The sequence below is a fragment of the Equus asinus genome, chromosome 21 (assembly GCF_041296235.1).
Source record: "Equus asinus isolate D_3611 breed Donkey chromosome 21, EquAss-T2T_v2, whole genome shotgun sequence".
NCBI lineage: Eukaryota > Metazoa > Chordata > Mammalia > Perissodactyla > Equidae > Equus > Equus asinus.
Window position 1 is genome coordinate 93,220,349 of NC_091810.1, and position 19,783 is coordinate 93,240,131.

Below are 19,783 nucleotides of genomic sequence, written 5' to 3' on the forward strand. Positions count from 1 at the left end.
GAGGGAGAAGTTCAATGACGACACGATCTCTACCCCACCTTCGCCGGCCAGCTGGCTGCCTTTAAGTTCTAGCCAGTCTGTTTCCCATACATCCTCCACATCCAAGTGGCATCCTCTCTGGGAAGTGTCCTTAATCATCCCTGTACCCCCACCACCAGGCTGGGTCAATGACAAGCACAGCACGTTCCACATGCCGCTAGTATGGCACAGTTTAATACACTGCAGATAATTCAGTTTTTAAGACTCCTTCCTCCCAGCTAGACTCAAATGACTCCAAGAAGGAGAACTGTGACTTGACTTATTTTGCATCCATGACCCTAGAACGAAATAGTTGTTCAGTGAATAGGGGATGAATGGCTGACTGCCCGCTGTACTACTTGCATCTCTGCTTCTCTGCTCTTGCTCCCGCTGTTTCCACCACGGAAAATTCCTCTCCAAGATCCTTCACCCTCAAGTAGGAGAAAATTAGTTTCTTTACTAGGTAGGAAGTCTTGGTCATTACTTATATAATAAACTTTATGTAAAATGTTCTTCTAGTTAGTATATGCAATGCTACATCCAGAGTTCTCAAGTGATATACTCATTAAAATAATAAATACTCACTAACGTTTCCAGGCATGCTCCGCTAGTTGTTTAGAACAACCTTTTACATATTAAATATTAGTCAATATGGATCGATGGGAATTGGAGAAAAGGCTGACCTCAGATTGTGAAGGAATTGAAGTCCAAAACCATATTTGTAGGGGGCCGGCCTGGTGGCATAGTGGTTAAGTTCTTGCACTCTGCTTCAGCGGCCCAGGGTTCACCGGTTTGGATCCCGGGTACTGACCTACACACTGCTCATCAAGCCATGCTGTGGCAGCATCCCACATACAAAAAATAGAGGAAGACTGGCATAGATGTTAGCTCAGAGACACTGTTCTTCAAGCAAAAAGAGGAAGATTGACAACAGGTGTTAGCTCAAGGCCAATCTTCCTCACCAAAAACAAAACAAAACAAAACTGTATTTATAAATTGATCCTTTCAAATGCAAACTTTTTCCCTTGGAAATTCTTTTATAAGTGATGGTTAAAGTTCCAGCCTAGTCAGTAAACTTCTATTCACTCTCAACACAGGATTAATGGAACCAACCTGAGTTGTGTGCCCTCAAAGTGGGGTCAAGAGAGGAAAGAGGAAAGAGAGGAGAATTTCCTCCCTGGTTTCAGGTGCCCAGGCTCAGGGCACCTAAGGGATCCTAACACATCAAGTTTATTGGTTCCTGTCTTTTAGTGCCCTTTTGCCCAAGCTGAAACAAATATTTACCTCTGCCCTAGTTTTCAGTTGTGCAGTTCACCCAGGCCACTTTTAATCTTTAAGCTTCTTTAACCTTGACATTTCTAATTTTTTCCTATGCAAAATCCAACTGATAACAGATGTGAGAAGGAGAGCAAATAAGTAAATTAATCCACGTTAAGGTGTAAATGACTGCTAGCCCTTAAAACTTTTATGAAGCATTTAATTTTTAATAGAGAATATTTGTTTACCTAAATGAATTATGCTTATCAATTGGCATAATTTCAGTAACTGTAATAAAATGAACTGAAAAATTAGCAAAGAGTAGAGAAATCCTTCTGGGTGAGGAAGAGATGGGTCATACCTGCCTGAGAGCCTGGCCCCAGCTTCCATTAAATTATTCCTTCTTTTCATCCTCTGTTTTGTAAACCACAGATTTCTAAAAGTGCCCAGGGTGTTTTTGTCAGTTTGGTTTGGTTGGTTTTGGTTTTGGTTGTTTATCCAAGGGGAGGCCCAGGTTGGCACTGAGCATTTTCTGTGAGATTCTTTGGGGAGCAGAATATAAATGGATTTCATTAGCCCGAAAGAAATTAGTCTCAGTACTCTACACTCATAGCTTTTAAAGTATATACTGTTCACTCATTCATTTGTCCACTCGCTCTGTTATTCAGCAGACGCTTGTCGTCTGCCTCCTGGAATGTGCAGGGCCTACACTAGCAAACCAGGTGATTCCAAGCAAGCCCTGCCCTAAGCAGCTGACAAACCATGGAGAAGAGCGTGTAACAGACCTTTATACTATAGTGTCAGAACCTGCATCCTGGGTGCCAAAGTGGCTCAGAAAATGGAACAGCCAATTTCCAGAAAAGTCAGGAAGGTTCCACAGAGGATGTGACATTTGGGGTAGATAGTGCCTGTTTGTGGAGGCTGATGCCCCAGTGAATGAAGAGAGAAGAAAGGGATCTAGATTATTTAAAGCTGAGTACAAAACGAAAAGATAATGAGGACATGGAGACAAAAACTTGGGCAGGGAGAATAACTGCCTCCTTGGGGAGGCCAACAGGCCACTGAAGAGCCCTTTTATTCCCAGTGTTTCCTCTTAAAACTCGGCCGCTTGAGTCTCATCCCTCTCAGCATCACTGTGCACCAGGATGGACACTACCGGGGCGCACGTGCTTCCCCAGCGCTCCCGGATGCCAAGCACAGCTCTCCTGGGCAGACTAGTGCTGTCTTATTCCTGTTCCTCTTCTTGCCCAGGACCATGCTCATCTAGGGACCTGCTCCTGGGGCAGCAATAGGATCTTTACCCAGCACCACTGCCCTGCCTGCTGGCCTTGCCTGTGCCCACTGCTGACCTTCACCTCAGAGCATGCCTGTGCCACAGCCTGAGATGTCTCCCTCATGGAATCTTCAGCCTCCCTCCCAAGGGTTTTCAGAAGGACTCTTGTATAGGGCAGAATATGTTGATTTTCTAAATCACATAAATGAATCGCTTGACTGTTGATTATGTAAAATATTAGAGCAAATATTTGCAGAAGTCTTTGTGCAGCTCATTCCTGAGCATCTGATTTCTTCCTAAAATCCTAAAGGACGGCTGGTATCTCAAGCCCCACACAAAAGATGTGGTTTATTGATATTCCTGACCTAATCTGTTCATTTGACATCCTTGCCATACAAAGGGTTAATCTGAGAACTGGCTGGTGGGCACAAAATTACGAGATTCAGGCCCTTTTGTTAGACTGAGTTGGAAGTTAAATAAGTGGTTACTGACTGTAGCAGCACTGGAAAACCATGGAAAGAATGCTATTCCCTAAAGTCTTGAGCCTCCCTCTTATTCCCTCTAAAATCAGTTCCCACCATGACCAATTCCTCAGCAACCTAGAGGCGGCTATTCCACCCACTTCAGCGAGAATGCTAATAATTTTTGTACGTAAGTAAAGATCGTGAGATGAAAGAAATGGTTTAAACAATAAGATAAGGATGTGTCACACTGCTGAGGTTAAAGACAAATTAATTAGCCTTGCTCACCTCAGGGAAAACTCTTGTCTTTCTGAGTAACATTTAATTCTGTAGTGCTTTCTGAGATTTAGATTGTTTTTTAATCAATTTGGAAGCTAGGATTTACTTCTAGAAAAAATGCAAAGGACCTAGATAAGTTTATTCACATGGGACCCCACTTACATTTGTCTGGAGAATATTTATCACTCCCTAGAAAAGCAACATGTCCTAAAAATTAATTTAAATGTGCACTCTTAGATTTCATCTGTTCACAGTTTTATCCATTAAATATGACCTAATTTTTTTCCCTAGGACTAAAGTTGAGTTACTGTGTTTATGATTGAGAAATACAACTATTTGTTTACAACTGGAAGTTAAAATGTTTTTACCTTTTCATTTTTATTTTCTCTAGGTGCATTTGGCATAGTGTCTGAGCCTAGTTAACCCGGGGAATCAAAATGATGCTCAACTCTTCCACTGAAGAGGGTATTAAAAGAATCCAGGATGACTGTCCCAAAGCTGGAAGGCACAATTACATATTTGTCATGATCCCTACTTTATACAGCATCATCTTTGTGATCGGAATATTCGGAAACAGCTTGGTGGTGATTGTCATTTACTTTTACATGAAACTGAAGACCGTGGCCAGTGTTTTTCTTTTGAATTTAGCACTGGCTGATTTATGCTTTTTAATGACTTTGCCACTATGGGCTGTCTACACTGCTATGGAATACCGCTGGCCCTTCGGCAATTACCTATGTAAGATTGCTTCAGCCAGCGTCAGTTTCAACCTCTATGCCAGTGTGTTTCTACTCACGTGTCTGAGCATTGATCGCTACCTGGCTATTGTTCACCCGATGAAGTCCCGCCTGCGGCGCACGATGCTTGTGGCCAAAGTCACCTGCATCATTATTTGGACGCTAGCCGGCTTGGCCAGTTTGCCAACTATAATCCACCGCAATGTATTTTTCATCGAGAACACCAATGTCACAGTTTGTGCTTTCCATTATGAATTCCAAAATTCAACCCTCCCTATAGGGCTAGGCCTAACCAAGAATATACTGGGTTTCTTGTTTCCTTTCCTGATCATTCTTACAAGTTATACTCTTATTTGGAAGACCCTAAAGAAGGCTTATGAAATTCAAAAGAACAAGCCAAGAAATGATGATATTTTCAAGATAATTATGGCAATCGTGCTTTTCTTTTTCTTTTCCTGGGTTCCCCACCAAATATTCACTTTTCTGGATGTATTGATTCAGCTGGGCATCATACATGACTGTAAAATTACAGATATTGTTGACACTGCCATGCCCATCACGATTTGCATAGCTTATTTTAACAATTGCCTTAATCCTCTCTTTTATGGCTTTCTTGGCAAGAAATTTAAAAAATATTTTCTCCAGCTTCTGAAATACATTCCCCCAAAGGCCAAATCCCACTCAAGCCTATCAACTAAGATGAGCACGCTTTCCTACCGCCCCTCAGACAACGGAAGCTCCTCCAAGAAGCCTGCCCCATGTATTGAGGTCGAGTGACACCCTGGAAACCTGTCAGTGAATAACCTCATGAGAGAAGGAGCAAGAGAAACATTCCTCTACAACATGTCAACACCAAACGAGCACGAGCTACTTTTTGGAATTTAAGAAAAAAACGGATTATGTGGACTGAACTGACTTTTCTAAAGCTCTGAACAAAAGCTTTTCTTTTCCTTTGCAACAAAACAAAGCAAAGCCACATTTTGCATTCGATAGATGATGGACACTCAAAGGACCATGTCAGAAACTGTATGAACATGTTGGTTTAGAAAATTTTACTGGCAGAAATGCCATCTCCCCAGTCTGCTCTTGTTCTGTTCTTTTTGATTTCCACATAAGGTATTTAGAATATGGTAAACTTTTAGAGAAACAACGGGAGATCAGAGTGTAAGATTGCTCTGCCCAATTTCCAAAGGGCAGTAAAGCTTTTGTGCCTATTCAGCGATGAGCAATGGTGGCCCGCCCGTAGCTCCTACTACACATTTTGTAGAAAGGCTTGCTAAGCAGTAGTTGTCAAGTTTCAGAAATTTATGAAATTCAACCAGTGTCTTATAGATTCACACTGCCAAGACATGCCAGCCAAATGGCTTCTCTGTATAGTGATGTTACTGAGTTCAGCTACTTGTCAAGGTGTTACTCTGGTCCCAAGTAGTGGTGTCTTCCTAGTCATATTAGTTTTATTTCATATCTGAGAAGTATATATATTTTGTGGTAGAAAGATTGTATATCATGAAGTATGCCTTACTGTTTTAAAACTATATACTCTACCTATATGTGTGTGTATATCTATATCTCTGAACTGTTGTTACTTGATTAAAATCTGGTAAAGTTATATTTACATTAAATAAAATTTTATTGTAACGTATTTAATCTTCATTACTTAAAATAGGGGCTGATTTGTTTTTAAAACAAGACAACTAAAACAGTACATATTTCCATTTAGATCTTGATACAACTGATAGTCTAATACTGTTGGTTATAGATTTTATATCCTGCCACTGAAAAGATAAAGGACACATTTTATTCCACTACACAACATGAAATAAATACATCATTTTGAATTTTCCAAAGTTTTTCATGAAACAAAGGAGAAAAACTCGTTCCTTATAACAGTAAAATAATACATTATTTTACACATGAATTTTTAATATTAGAATTTTTCTAATTATATAGATGATCATTGTAGGAAATTTAGAAAATATAGAAAGCACAAAAAATAAGTCATATTTAGTTCTCCTACTGAAAAATTACCATTTTTAACAGTTGGGTGCATTTTCTTCTACTTTTTTTGTATTCATTATACACACGTACATACATAAACCATGGTATTGGAGTCATAATGTGATAGTACTTTGTATACAGATTTTTCACTTAATGTCATAGCATACTAGTTTGCTATGCCATTAAATATTTTTCGAAAACATTTTAAGAACTGCATAACATTACAAAATGCACACATATCCTGACATAGTGAGCTAGTCCCCAAATTGGACCATTTAGCTTTTTTCTGATTTTCAGTATCATAAATCGCACTGCCATGAACACTCAAGTACATGAATCTGACAAATTCCTCATGACACGCTCCCAGAAGTGGTACAATTGAGTGTACAGATAGGAACTTTCTAATATTCTTAAAACATATTGCCAAATATTTTCCAGAAAACTTATAACAATTTACAATACCACCAACTATGTATGAACATTTCTCACCACAGCCTCAGCAGCATGGAATATTTACTAGATTTAAGCAGAAAAGGCAAATTTACTGTAAGGACCCAGGTGCCACATGCAAGAGCAGGGATGACACTGCCCTTGACGATAGCACTGTAGCATCTCTGCTCCCCTTGGCCAGAAACCTCATTATTCTCTCCAGAGGCCTTCCCTGCGCCTGGGGTCCACACGGAACAGGCTGAGGCACTCAGTAGGCTCAATAAACAGTGGCCAAAGGATGGGGGTGATGTATAAAATAGCTGATGGGAGGTGTGGCGGGGGGCACATTCAGAGAGGCCTTGGTGGGCTGCACAGAATCTCCACAAAGCAGCCTGTTACGTTCATATTCCCAAGATTAATTTTGTGAATAAATGTGGTTCCACATGTTTCATACTATTTTCCTTTTATATTGTCTTAATTTCACTAATATAATACCAGCCACTAACTCCAAAGTTTCTTTACTATTTTCAAAGGATCATCCCTAAAATATAAATTCTAGCTCATCCAAATTATAGTGTAAACTTATCCTATTTGAAATCCCTCCAAGGCAGCTTTATAACAGTTCTTTTTTTATTCAGTTGTCATCTTAACCCAAGTGATTACAAGCACTTTGAACTTGTTGGACTTTCCGATGTTATAGTGGATAAGATTTTTGGTAGGTAATTATATTTAGATACCCTCCAACTCATCTCTTTATTAACTGGTGTGATCACGTGTTCCAAGTCTCATTTTCATTTTGAGTTCATCAAGTTACATTGTGATTTTTCCCCATCCCATTTTGTGAAATAGATACATATTGATAACTTTGATGATTAATCTTGCTTTTTCAGTGAGACCAACGTAATATTGAAATGAGAGTCTACTTACCAAAATGTTAGGATGGGATGGCATGATTTACGCTTCATAAACATATTCAGAGGTTAGGTAGACTTCTTATTTTTTGGATTATTTTTAAAATTTTTGCAGAAAGGAATATTTACCATAAGGATCTAGGTGCCCAACAGAACTCAAGGGCAATATGTATATTCCAATTTACATTCCAATTCTTGTTTCCCCCATGAAAGATTAATCTTAGATTAATCTTTTCAGTCAATCATTCATTCATTCATTCATTCATTGGATTCTATACATTTTGGGTTATTTACCTACTCTATGCCAGGGGACTAAGGTTGTGTAACATCCAGCTTAGAACATACGGTAACATTTCACTCAGCTGCTGTGGGCCTATGGAAGAGAGCCCAGGGAGACACAGCTTGATGACCAAACCACGGAGAGGCTCACAGAGGTTTGACACCACAGGTTCTCAGCTTTGTAACTCTGTATACTGGGGAAATTTTTTTCCAACAATACGTACCAGCCTTGGGAACCAGAGAGGAGAAAACAGAGTCAGGCAGATCACAAAAGTAGTGAGTGAAGAAAATGAGTCCCAGAGAATTTTGGACACTGGTATGAAGGGTGAGACCCCTGAGGGCAGAGAAGAAAGTAAGTCAGAGCAGATGAGATACAGAGAGACTGAGGAATGGGCAGAAATTGGAGGCAGCCACGCATTGCCCAATGTCAGGGTGCAAACCTCACAGGAGAGCTGCATACAGATGTTTAGGTTCCCAGGGCCATGTTGGACGCACTGGACCCAGACCAACTCCAGAGGAAGAGGGAATCTAAGTATTAGGGAGGGAAGCAAGCCATAGACAGCAGACAGAATAGTATTGGGCAAGACTCAACTGTATGACTTCTATATATTTCAGTCTGCATGTTTGGAGAGAAAAGGTCCTGTAGAACCACACTGGAGGCGTTGATGAGACTGAAGAAAAAATGTAAAAGGAATAAGAAAATGGAAGAGGTGGAATGTTGGAGCTAACGATCAAAGAGTCAGATTTTCCAAACTTAAAAATTTGATTGAATCAGTTAAAATATGACATCTGGGAGCCAGCCCTGTGGCCTGGTGGTAAGGTTCAGTGTGCTCTGCTTCAGTGGCCCAGGTTCAGTTCCCAGGCACAGACCTACACCACTCGTCAGCGGCCATGCTGTGGCAGCAACCCACATACAAAATAGAGGAAGACTGGCACAGATGTTAGCTCAGGGCAAATCTTCCTCAGCAAAAAAAAAAAAAAAAAAAGACATCTGTAACTACATCCACTCTTGTCTGATATACTTGTGTAGTGGACACCTGTGGACCTCTCTGCACAGCATCCCTTCTCTCCTTATTACAGGAATTTCCCACCTCACTCAAGGACTGGCCCACCTCAGAATAAGTTATTGTCCTACCTAACCCTATCCCAGGCTTGTTAATTGGTACAGGCTTAAAGTGAACCAATCATAGTCTTTCTTCCTGAGGATTTTTCAGACAGGTATGGATGAAAGTTGGTCCCTCTCCCGTGTTGAAAGTTGTGAGATGTAAGCTTGGGATCTGTTAGCAGCCATGGCTCCAGCCTGTGGAGAAATCTGGTCTGCACTGAGAGCGAAGTTAACAGAAAAGGCAAGAAAGCCCTGGAGGTGATTGAGTCCTTGATTCTACTTGTATCTGATGCCCAGCTGTACCCCCAACCACCTCATACTTTGGAACCAGCATCCGTGTCTCTAATCAAGGGACAGAATATAATGATCTATAGCCGAGATCTGCGTGTTTTCCTTCCTGCTTGACCAGTAAGAATTTCTCTTCTGTAGGGGCCAACACATCACCCTTTAGACACCCAGCAGGTTGATATCAGTCTAGATCTCAAAATATCTTGGTCCCTATCTTAATAAGGGGTCTTGTGGACTGTCCCTCTTTCATGTGTCTTCTTATGAGAGGGTGAGGACCAGGACATCCAGCAGTGTGTGTGCTGGGGGGAAGAGGTGTGGTGACATAGAAGGACCTGTAGCTGGATAGGAACAAGGGCACTCTAGTATCTACTATTGTAAATTCTTGGAAACTGAGGTCTCCCCCTGAAGGGGCCACCCTGGGAAAACATTTCTGTTGCCCAAGAAACTATAATAAATATGATTTGGACCACGAAACTGTAAATAAAGAGAGGAAATGAGCACCCTGCACCCTCTCAGGGCTCAAATACACGGCCGGCATGCTGCCTGGACCCTCCCCTCTCTCCATGACAGGGATGTTCTCTAGCTCCCAAAGAACCTGGGGACACAGCATCCTACCCTGTCCAGACCCAACGGGAAAGACTTTTGTCCAATAAGCTCACTCACCTTACTTGAAAAATGCGGTAACTAAGGTCCAAAGAATAAATTTTCATGATCAGAAAGAGTCAGAATTAGATTATTGTCGTTTTTCCAAAAGATAACTTAGAATGAGAGAATTTAGCTTTATTAATATTTAATCCTAAATCACTCATACACAAAGAAGTTTTGTATAATAACCCTCTAAGAGTTTACATACCCTGAGATTTGCCCTTCAAGCAGCATGATAGGAAAATATTTATCAATGTGCACGAGACATGTAGATTTGATGAATAAGTGATGTTAATTTTGAGCTATTAAAAGCCAGTTTGCTATTATGATTACTTTGCTTCAAATATCAAAATGATGATGAACCATGTATGCCCCTGGGCCCATTTCTCGATTCTTTTCACATTATGAAGCTTTTTTTAAAAAAACTGAACAAGATCAAAAATAGGAATCTTGCTGAACCTCCCGGAGAGTGGGCTCTCTCTGCCCCAGACCCTCTCTTCCAAGCCCGATGAAGTTCTGCTGTGCCATCTCGGCACACCCAGTTGCTAAATGATAGTTTCCACAAAACAAGCTTCAATTCTGCAAAATGGCAGATAGAAAGCAGGCCAGCGTTGACCAACAGGGAGAAGCCCTCCCAGAGCCCACCACAGAGAAAAGAGCATCGTATGTGCAGACTGCTGAGCAGAGGTGCCGTGAATCGGCCGGCACTGTGTGAAGGAAGAACCCCAGATGCGGATTCACTTTGACTAGTGGCATTGTCCTGGCAGTTGCTCTTACAGAGAAGTTTCTAGGTAGTACCAAAGGGATAAAGTATGTCAGCCAGAGGCTATGCAGCCAACTCTCTAAAGCTGCACCTCAATTTCAACTGTTGGAGACAGGCAACAACAACAACAAATAATAATGAAGAAGAATCCCCAATGTATAATCTGGCCCTTACAAGCAAGTAACCGCTCTTCTCATTCATTCACGTGGTAAGTGGATAGTAGAGAAAAAAACCTTTCCACTGACAATATCACCTTTACAGCTGCTCCTCAAGTGACCCCATCTGTTCCACCTTCTTACAGAAAGAGCCCCTACTTCTATTTGGGTGTCCACCTCTTCCACATTTAGTGTAGAGTCTAGATAGGGCTCTCCTCCCATTGCCAACCCATCCAGATCAGCCCATCATATTCCTCTGACTGCAGTGGGCTAGGCACGTAACCTAAATGGACCCAATTAAGGTGAATTTTCTGACTTTGCCAGGAGCAACCAGAGAAACATTTTTTCCTTCTCATTATGCAGGCCCTAAGTGGGTACAAAGAGCAGTTACAGCCATTTGGTTTCACCAACGGGAGAGGCAGGAATTTCCTGCAGTTTTCACAGGAAGCATAAGAATAAAGCCGACTTATGAAACCAACATAGTGAAAGGCTGGACCAAGAAACAGAGAGGAGCCAAGTCCTCATGACACTGTTTCCAGACTGACTTTCTAGGCCAGGAGCTAGCACTGCCCTCCAGACCTCTCTTTTATCTTATGCACTTGAGGATGGGGTTTACTGTCAAAATTATCCACTAAAATCCAGTCTTCGGCAAAATCATTATAGCTACCATTTATCAAATTCTTGTTATGGGAAAGTCAAAGAGTTCTCTGCTTATATGCATTACATTATTTAATCTTCACAATGACCACTCTTGTCAGTTCTATTATTCTCCAATGAGACAAAAAGAAGCTTAGAGATTTGACATAATTTGTCCAAGACAACATGACCGGCAAATGCTGGAGCTGAAATTTGAACCCAGGCATTCTGACTCCAGAATCTGTGATCTTATATGCTAAACTATGTTGCCCCCTTGCCCAAAAAAAGAACAGCATCACAAAATATGGATCATGTAGGTACTTTCCAAAATATTGTCCACGTCTATTTATTCAAAATCAACATGGGTAACATTTTACTTTTTCTTAAACCCTTTACTTACTGGGTGTTGAGCTAGAATTTCAATAGTTTTTGTCCTTGAAAGTTGAGCTCATTAATGGACAGTACTAACTGACCTTACAGACAGCACAGATCTGGATTTTACATTTATTGTAATTTGGTTTTGGATGAGCTTATATTGGGCCTAGCAAATAAACAGGCCACTACTGCTGTCACAGTAATTAGTTCAACGCTATGGCTTTTTCTGCAGCCAAGAATTGAGATAGCATTTACTAAATGGGAGGGGGGAGGACATTCCTAAATTAATTTTTACGTCAAATTTTACCTTCTTACAACCTAATGGAATGAGGTTCTTTTGAAAAAATACTCTGGGGAAACTATATTACATTATGAGACAGATTTCCTTCTAAGGTATTCAGTTAAGATTTGGCAATAAATTTCGATGAAGAATATACTCAGATTATTTAAAACAAAAGTGATTTATTTCAACTCTGCCCAGAGACAGGGAGGATGAGGTAACCAGATCACAGCCATGAGTCCTAAGGATGGCTCTAGCAGCATCACTGAAAATCACCTCCAGAAGGATGCTATTAAGACAGCGAGAGGGAGGAAGAGAGCTGCCACAGAACAGGCAAACATGCTCGCCACTTCACCTTTGGCTTCTGGCTGCAGAACAGGTAGAAAGGAGTGGTGACACATGAAACATTGAAAACATGGTGATTCAGCCACAAGCTGAGAGAGTGACCAGGACATGATGAAAGTTCCAGCAGCCAAGACGACTCAGAGAAAGTAGTGACAAAGCCTATCATGATGGGAAAGTTGGGTATAGAGTAGATCAGTGGTTCGCAACTGGGAATGATGCTTCCCCTCCCCCCAAGGGATATCTGGCAATGTCTGGAAACACTTTTGATTGTCACAGCTTTGGGGGAGGAGAATGCTGCTACCACCCGGTGGGCAGAGGTGAAGGATGCTGCTAAACATGCTACAGTGCACAGGACAGTCACACACAACTAAGAATTATCTAATCCAAATGTCATTAATGCCGAGGTTGAGAACCTGTGGGGTCAAGAAGGGCAGAGTACCATGTAAGCAGTGTGAATTAGCAGCCACGCACGATGGTCAACGACCCAGCATTGGTCTCCCCATTTGTATAACCATAAAGTGCCTCTTTCCCCTCTCTCTTTTCTGTGCTCTCACTCACTTTCTTGAATTGCATTGCATATGAACTTCATCCAAATAAACTATTTCATGGAAAAATTATATCAAAAAGAGCAGTGTCTTTTCTGGGACTAAGTAGGCAAATCGACTAAGATTGTGCAAAAAGTTGTATATCTTAAATTCATTCACGAATGTTAGGAACAAAGGCAGCTGGTGCATGACGTAAAGCCGAATGGTTACACCCCACTTCCATGGGAGACAAGATGAAGACATGGGTCCCAGGGAGCAGCTAATCCTCAGAGAAGACACTGGGTGGGGAAGTAAAACCCGTGGGTACAGCAGTGTGGCTGGCAGCTCCTCCAGGACACTGGAGTATTTCTAGTATTTGATGTGATTCTAATGAAAAATTTTATTGAAGACAATCCAAGGTGTCTTTTATTTTGACTCTAAATATCTCCATCGAGGATTTGAGCAGCTTCCAGTGAAGAGACATTAAAACAGGATAATATAATAAAAATCAGAAATAAGGACCACAAAAAGGAAGAGCAAAACCACTGATGATGCAGGCTCAAAGAGCTGCTGTAATGGAGAAAAATATTAGGTCTTGAGCTTCTTGCAGCTGGGATGAAAATACAAACATCACAACAACTCCAGTCCTCTTTTTCAAAGCAACAGCAGACCAGGTTTCCAAATGGAGCAGTCTTCTTGATGCTGAATTCCCAAGGGAATTTCTCATGTAGGCTTGTGGATGGAGATGTAGAGTCACATAATGGATCATTTTTAAGCAACATATTGCATTTAGACCTGATTCTTATGCAGTTATTTTAGTAAAGTTCTTCTATAAAACCCAAGAGCATAGCACCACCAATTCAATGAAGGTGGTGAGGTGAGGGTACCCAGCACTGCGGTATGAGAGTCCTCCAATGGTGTACTTGATGTGAGTACCAATGTACTTGTGATGTCAGTGGGACCTCTGGGTCCATTGAAACCTTAAGTGAGGTTGACTCAGATTACCTGAGAAAGTCCAAGATCTCCAGAATTTTTTGCAGAGGCCTGAGAAGTTTACATTTCCATGGTCTTATTCCAGCCATCTGCTTCCCTCAGTTCAGTTCAAAGATCATCTCGCTAATCTACACACGCTGTAGGATGCCCCTGTTCCATCTGATCCAGGCGTGAAACAACTCCGGTTACATGCCACACACACACCCACACACACGCGCTCACACCCCACATTCATAGGCATTAAGATTAACCCAAAATTTCTCCATCCCTCTGGACACTTCTCCCCAGACTCCACGCAGTCCCACCTTCACCCCATCTCACACATCACCCTATGCCTTCCCTGCACCCTTTCCTCTTTTATCACCACCTCCTTTGGGGAAGCAAACCCAGTTTCTCTTATTTTCACACATAAAGCACCCTAGCCATTCATCTCATTAGCTACCCCGCTGCTGACTATCAACCATGTCTGAGGCAGGGACACGTTTTCTCCCGCAAGCAGACTGTCAAGATATTTGCTTAGAGAAATTCCAACACATACTACCAGAAAAAAGAGTTGTTCACCCAGTTACTGACAGTCCAATGGTTCTCAAATATCTGTACCAGTCCTAATGGTGGAAAGCAGAAAAATTTCTCATGGGATGGAAGGTCTCAGAATTTGATTTATTCAGGATTCATGCTTCATCAGTCTTCATGTTTTTCTGCCAATTAGATATGTCACTTCCTGCAGTTCCTACTTGCCAGGGACCATCCACTGCTTTGTGTGGAAGGGCCCTCGTGATCTATTGGACATCCACTCATGAAGGCACACTCATGGCGTTCATCCAATGGATTTTCAAGGGGAACCACATCTTCTCAACCTTTTCTCACCTTATACCCACTTAACATATCATTGGGACTCGTTTTTAAGGACTTCTCATATTCCCACAGGTATTTGAAAACTTTAAAACACTACCATCTTTATTTTAAAATATAAATCATTATGTAGCTAAGACCTAGAAGTACACATTCTAAGTAATCATTTTCTCCACTTACCACTTGCAAGCATAAAAATTATTGATGTAGTTAACGTAACCTCACATTTAAAAAAAATGCTGGTGAAAAGTGACTAATTTTACTGAAGTTAAAGATTAATTTTTATTCCCTTGAACTATATGTTCTTTTCATAACCTTCTTGGCTAATCTCTTACTTACCAAATACCTTACTTTGATAAATTTTTCTCCCCCTACCCCTTATCAAGGTGGGTTTCAGTTCCTTCAGGAAGGTTCTAATAAAGTTTCACAGGTTATCAATTTTAGAAAAGAAAAAGTCATTGGATAAGATCTTCTGCAACCTCCCCCTTTTAGAGACGATAACACTGCAGCCCTGGAAGGTGCACCGAGCCCTCTTGGGGGCTGTCTGCTTTAACCCAGGACAATGCCTCACAAGGAAGGAACTTCAGAAGTAGAATTCCAACTCTTAAAAATCAGACAGAGGGGAGAGAGCTTTGGGGAGAAGATGTCTCTAGGACCCTTAAAATCACACCGTAGGTCAACGCTGATACTAGGAAAAGGCACTTAGAGGAAACGATGTCACCCCCATGGGATCCAGGAAAGGAGAGAAGGAGAAGGCAGTTTTGCAGGTAATTAGGAAAGAGAAGCCTAGTGTCATGTGGAAGCTGCCCAAATAACCTGAACCCAGCTCAGTAGCAGTTTGTCCTTGGTAATTCTTCATAGTGACAACTTCCACGTGCCTCAGGGTCCTGATTCCCAGCTCCTGAGACACAGCCTGCAAAGCCAAGGGCCTGTGGCAGGGAGGAATCCAACCCTGCTTCAGAATCTTCTAGAGCAGTGCTTCTCCAAGCAACTTGAAGGTGAGGATCCAGCACAAGAGGTCAGAGTTCAGCCAGAGTTTGAACTCAAATCTCCTTCTTCCTATGTGCGTAAGCCACATGCTGTCACCTAGGAAGCACTCCCAAATGTGACAGTTATATTCAAACGAACCCAGGGAGCTTCTGCTCGAAACGTGACTTTTGTTACTTTTGACATGGTGGCCCGTTATGAAATATCATTTCAGCTCCTTGAGAACAATAATGACAGAAACTCAAAACACTAAGAGCTTTCCAACCGGAAAGCACTTCAAACCACAAACCAAGGTCACTACAGCTGCTCCAACACTGATTCTCCGGTTTCTCCATTATCATTCTGAGTCATCATCCAACATCTCTGAAGTGTCTAGGGCTCTGTCCTTGCCATTTCATTTGGTATTGCTTTGAGGAACAAGTTGCAATTACTTGCCTGTCAAATGACAATGCTCAGACTTCATGTAGATTCTAAGACTTGGTCTGTGCAGCAAGGCACAATCTCGGGCAGACTGTCTATTTAAAGACAGAGAGAAAGAGCCATTATATCTCTTTCAGGGTTTTATCTTCTCTCAAGTGCATATGGATGCACAGCAAGCAAGCAGCAATACCACACTTCCCTGGTCATTGACTATCCTGCAATGTACCTCTTAATTAAAACCAGCATCACAGATATGATTGCTTAAGTGCCAAAAACCTGGCCTGCTTAATGGCCAATGAGAGCACTACATGATCATTAAATCCATTTGGAACGACTTTTTTTTCTGAGGTGAATACAGTTAAGCTCTAAACATTCTTATTGTTTTCCATCCAGTGTATTTTTTAAAAATACTGCTTCTTTTTTCAACATCACAACTTTCGTTCCACTTTTGTCATCAGACTATGTTATAATAGTTTATTACGGTTTTGGTTTTTTGGTTTTTGGGGTTTTTTAGCTAGAGTGTAGCAATGCCAGAGATTAAGGAATAATTTGAGTGAACGACACACGCGGTGTTGCCTAGTAACACAGGCTGATCTGCACAAAACCATAAATTGCAAAATTTCATCGCAGCATAAAAACTTTTACTGGCACTTAAGCATATTTTTCCCTGATTGAAGCAGAATTCATGCAACAATTACAACCACATAACAAAAGCTGCTAATGATTAGCCTTCAAGAGCTGCTGTTATTTTCTGACAGTTCCAAAGCTGTTTTTGTTTGTTTCAGAAAAGAAAGTACCAAATCCTTTACAGACTAGCCTCACTGACAAGGCGGAATCGAGACTGTTAATTAGCCGGTGCCAGCATTTTAACTACAGCTCCCAATGAAGAATGGAAGACTGATGTAATCATTTACAATGCTAATTAATTTGTGTCACCCAAAACCAGCTCTAAGTAGACCGATACACACTTTAGAGAGCGGCTCTCCTATTACGTAATATAAAGGTGGAAGCATATCACCCCGTAACGGCACAAACACGCCTGCGACCCTCCTTGAGAAAAGAACTTCATGAAGATGGAAGGCGGAAGCCAGGAAGATTATTTTCATTTATTGCAACAAATATCTTAAGGAACTGTCAAGATATATTCAATATTTATAGTTATTGAAGTAAAAATTACAAAATGTAGTTGTTAAAGGGTCCAGAGGAGATTATTTTCACAATGCATTCAAAGTAACTTTTTGAGCAATATCTCATAGCCAGCAAAAAAGAAAATATGGGTTTATGGAAATAATCATTTATCATACCCTGATACACAAACACACACAAAGAATGAGCATTTCACTGGCTGGATACTAGGTGTTTTCTTTTTCTCCGACAAACACGTGTTTCTATAAATAGATTCACCAATGTCAAGGGATTCGTACTATAGCTCAAGGAAATTGAAGAATAAATGCTTTGATCCTTTCATAAACTTTTCATTCTTCTAGCTCTGGCTTGAATAAAAAATGCCTATAAAAATTTAATAGTAATGCAGGCACACAAGAAGGCATTATGAAACACGTGGGAAGACTTGTGTATCCAGGCTTAGCCTATCCACCAATTTTGTGGCTGAGCTTCCCGGTGTACATTTCAATAAGTCCTAATTTACTTTCACTCGAGCCTCATAATGTCAAACTTCTGGTTTGATTGCTCAGAATCCCCAAGCTCAACATGGCTACAGCAAGAGACTTGCAAAGATCCAGATGCCACCAGAGGAGATGGAACAAGATGGCACCGCGAGCAAAGGTGGACATCTAGAAATCAAATAAAACCACATAAGGGAGTCCACCCGATCTGGAGATCCCAGCCTAAGAAAGCCTGTCTGTGAGCCACAGAAATAACACTTGGAATGCATGGAATGGTCCAGAAATACAACAAGCCCACAACTTAGTGACAATGGGACCTTGAGAAAGTTGCTTCACCTCCCCAAGTCCCAGTGTCCCCCTCCATAATATTAGGGGATTGGATTAGATGAGCTGGAAGGTCCCTAACAGCTCCAAGATCCTATAACTAAATCCTTCCACTGATCTATAAATAGAAAGTCCCCACAGCTCCCTACCCTGTCATTTTACTACAAGCAACAATAAGGAAACCAGCAGTCCAAGCTGAGAAACCAAAATTAGGCATAAGCCACGATGGTCAGGGAACAAGGAACTTCACATTATGAAAACAAGACCTATGCAATTACATAGCGTATTTGGAGCACAGTGGACACGCAGCAAAGATCACCCCCCACCACTGCCCCTCCTAGACACGCACAAACCTACGAACAAGTGTTGCTATTTGCCCTCCTTTATGGAGTGAGACTTCTGTGATGATGAGCATGGATTATGAAGACTGAAAATAACAAATCTGAAAAAGTTATTTAGAAAGTGGCAGTACATTGCCTGGATTATGTATAGACTGAGTGACAATTTAGTCACTAATTTCTGATTAAATTTTAAGGCTGATCCACTTAGGCAGAAAATACGTTGACATTTGTCAAATAAATCCTAGTGATAAATGAAACATGTTTTCTACACCGTGTTAGAAAGCAATAGAAACATCAAATTCTTGTATGATCATTAAATGAATTAGACATATTATGAATATTTTGTGTTTCATTAAAACTAATAATTTATTTTGAAAGGAGGCTACAGAGCATGGATTCAATACCAAATCTAAGAGAAGTGTAACGAGAGTAACAGAACCTCTGAGCATCTTTCTACAATCGACCCGAGAAGAAAACAAATACGTTTATCAAATTGCTCCTCATTTGTGGCCAGTCAGAGCAAAATAAAGCATACGGATTCCATGAAATATATCTCCTAAAATATATTATTTGAAATTTCCAAAAGCTTATTGAAGATAAATATTATATAGTCTGTAATAACTAAGGTAAAACTTCTAAACTATATGGGTTGTCAAGAGTCATATATGAATTTTGCAGTTTGCTAAGTTAACCAGCACCAGTGAAGTCTTTAGACACTGCATTACACAAATGTAGTGCACTTTTACTGAAAGTCTCTGGCCCAAATTGACAGGTGAAAAAATTGGTGAATCTGTTTTTATTTTAAAAACAAAACCAAAACTTAGTCTATCCCTCAATCTGGTAACTTAAGAGTAAAGGTCTAGGAAGCCAAAATTGGGGCAGTCCAGGTTCTTAAACAACGAAAAGGAAAGTTCCAAAGTAATTTTTCGTCTTATCTACAATGTTATTTCATTTCCAAAGGAATGAACTGGTTATACTTTTTATTGTGTTTAAAACAGTTATATTTTAACTATCTCTAGTGTTCTGTTTGGAGTTCTTCCCACTCACGTGAATGACATTGGACACTTAGATTGCCGGATGTAAGAGACCTGAAGGTTTGAAGAGGACCAGCTTTCTTAAATGTATACTTTACAGCAGAAAACTGTTCGGGTCATGTTCTTCTCTAAGAGGAGGGCGTGAGAAGTGCTCTACCTGTAATCAAGGTGTGACAGACTATATCATTATCACCCTTTACTCTAGGATTTGTAACGGGAGAACCATTTCAAAGTAAGATAGTGAAGGGGGGAAAAATGAAGCATGAGTTTTGTTTTGTTTTGTTTTGCTTTTAGTTGAAATAGTGGCTTCCTAAAATCTCGTGGAAGACTGGAAAGTAATTTTCAACTTGGAGACACGGAAAGTAATTAGGTCAAAGTCCATTGCATCTATTTTCAATAATTGAGACATGCAGTCCTCAAGCAGCCAGAGTCAGCCAGAACTGTCTGAG

General features: G+C 40.8%; 1 protein-coding gene across 5 annotated transcripts in view; it reads left to right on the forward strand.

The window, feature by feature from the left end:
* The window catches only part of AGTR1 (angiotensin II receptor type 1), a 43,991-nt gene extending 38,324 nt beyond the window's left edge, over window positions 1-5,667 (forward strand). For all 5 annotated transcript variants that reach the window (XR_011496660.1, XM_014838534.3, XM_014838536.3 and 2 more), the window contains one exon: window positions 3,680-5,667. Coding sequence is in view for 4 of the 5 variants with exons in the window: in XM_014838534.3 (XP_014694020.1) it covers window positions 3,726-4,802 (1,077 nt within the window). In the remaining variant the exon portion in view is untranslated. The remainder of the gene's footprint in view (window positions 1-3,679) is intronic.
* Window positions 5,668-19,783: the final 14,116 nt, after the last annotated feature.